Source organism: Phaethon lepturus, unplaced genomic scaffold (assembly GCF_000687285.1).
Source record: "Phaethon lepturus isolate BGI_N335 unplaced genomic scaffold, ASM68728v1 scaffold36466, whole genome shotgun sequence".
Classification (NCBI taxonomy): domain Eukaryota; kingdom Metazoa; phylum Chordata; class Aves; order Phaethontiformes; family Phaethontidae; genus Phaethon; species Phaethon lepturus.
Genome location: NW_010544755.1, coordinates 1 through 1,811, shown reverse-complemented (window position 1 = coordinate 1,811; position 1,811 = coordinate 1). Strand labels below are relative to the sequence as shown.

At 53.1% G+C, this 1,811-nt stretch overlaps 1 protein-coding gene across 1 annotated transcript; it reads left to right on the top strand.

Annotated features, from left to right (window-relative positions):
* Window positions 1–100: 100 nt before the first annotated feature.
* On the top strand, window positions 101–1,805 carry LOC104622110 (protein ZNF783-like; the record flags this gene model as incomplete). The annotated part of the gene is made up of 3 exons (XM_010288775.1): window positions 101–253; window positions 483–609; window positions 1,617–1,805. Coding segments are annotated over 3 exons (469 nt in total), but the record flags the coding sequence as incomplete, so codon positions are not given.
* Between the last annotated feature and the right edge of the window lie 6 nt (window positions 1,806–1,811).

Below are 1,811 nucleotides of genomic sequence, written 5' to 3'. Positions count from 1 at the left end.
GCGGAGCCGGACGGAGAAGGCCGAGCGGAGGCTCCTGGCCTGCGAGAACTTGGTCGGGGAGCTGGGCAGCAACCTGGCCGCTCTGGGCAGCCTCCTGCAGGACTACGGGCACCTCCAGCAGCGCCTGGACAACGTGGAGAATCTCCTGAAGAACAGAAATTTCTGGATCCTGCGGTGGTTCCCGGGGCGAGGTCCCCAAGGTAACGGCATCTGGCCTGGCCTCGGGAAGCACCAGTGCCACCGCCGTGGCTGTGTAAGGCAGTTTAGGAAATACTGGAGCGATCTTAATGGTGGGCTCGGGTGGCTGAGCACCCACAAGTCCTGGGCTCGCCGCTCACAAGGCCTCATCTGGCCAAAACACGCTTTGCTTTGTGCCTACCCTGAGCTCTGGCAACCAAAGCCGAGCAGTGACCACACGCGCGTGGTTTCCAGTTATCCAACCGCATCAGACGTCACCGAGCACGTAATACTTGTGATTCCAGGTACCGGTCACGTTCGATGACATTTCAGTGTACTTCAACGAGCAGGAGTGGGAGCGACTGGACCGCTGGCAGAAGGATCTGTACAGGGCTGTGATGAGGGGGAACTACGAGACGCTGATCTCCCTGGGTAAGGCACAGGGCTTGTGCCCCCAGATGAGCTTCTCTTGCGGGTAGGCTGGACTGCTGCCCACCACAGCCCGACTGATGGGCTGTTCGGTGGGCCTGGGTGCCTGTAGCTAGCAGAACCTCTCCTGGGCAGTCAGACCCACACGTTTTCCATCCTTCCTGCTTGTAAAGCAATACACAACACGAGAGATACCTATAGTAAATAACAGTAGCGATAGTAATGCGAACAATATAAATTATGCAAAAAAAATCCATGTAAGATGCTGGTCCTAATGACTATGGAAGTGGATTCCAGGTTCAGGGAACCATCGTGATCTTCTAGCACAGTTCAGAAATGGGTGAAGTCTGATAATTGCACCTTGAACTAGTTTTTCTTGTTTTCTGTCTACTTAGCCCCTGTGTAAAGTGGCAGGGACATTTCCATCTGCCTCGGTAAAGAACTAACCTAATTGTGCTCAGTCTTCCTAAGGACACCAGACATGTTCTTGGATGATTTGGGCTGTAAGATATTCCCCAGCAAAAGCTGTTTCTTGGGCACGACTAGTAACGTGTTGCTCTGTGCAGCTACTGAAGTTGCCACTTCACTTTTCTCAACAATATTCTGTTCCTCTCATGGTCCATCTGATGCAGACGCCTCTATAGAGCGGGAAGTTTTCTGTCCCCACTCCAGAATGATAGCTCAGAAGAATTCCTTTTCAAGTCACTGCTGAAGTTGAAATGGGAGGAAAATGTTCAAGGCACAGCCTTTCTCTCTAAGATTTCAGTTCATGTTCTGCTACTTAAGATTCCCTCTGTATGTGAGCTACAGCTGTGCTTATGGGTGGATCCCGCCGCAGGGCCGGGAAGGCAGCACCACCGCTCTGGTTAGAGCATGGATAACATGTTTGTGTCTGTCTGCACTGCCTGCTAGCGCTGGGGTTAGGCAGAGAAGGGTCACTTTGAGAGGTCGACAGAATGAAGGTGCAGCCAGTTCCTCATAAAACACACTGTCCTCTGCCCCGTGAGCAGACTATGCTGTGTCCAAGCCTGACATCCTCTCCCGGATCGAGAGGGATGAAGAGCTCTGTGTCCGAGACAGTCAGGAGCCCCTGCAGACACGTGTCCAAGACGGTCAGGAGGCTCCGCAGACTCCAGAAGAGATGGACCAGAAGGAAGAGGCTCTGGGCAAAGAGAAAGTCCCTGTGGAAGCTGACACAGGTAAGT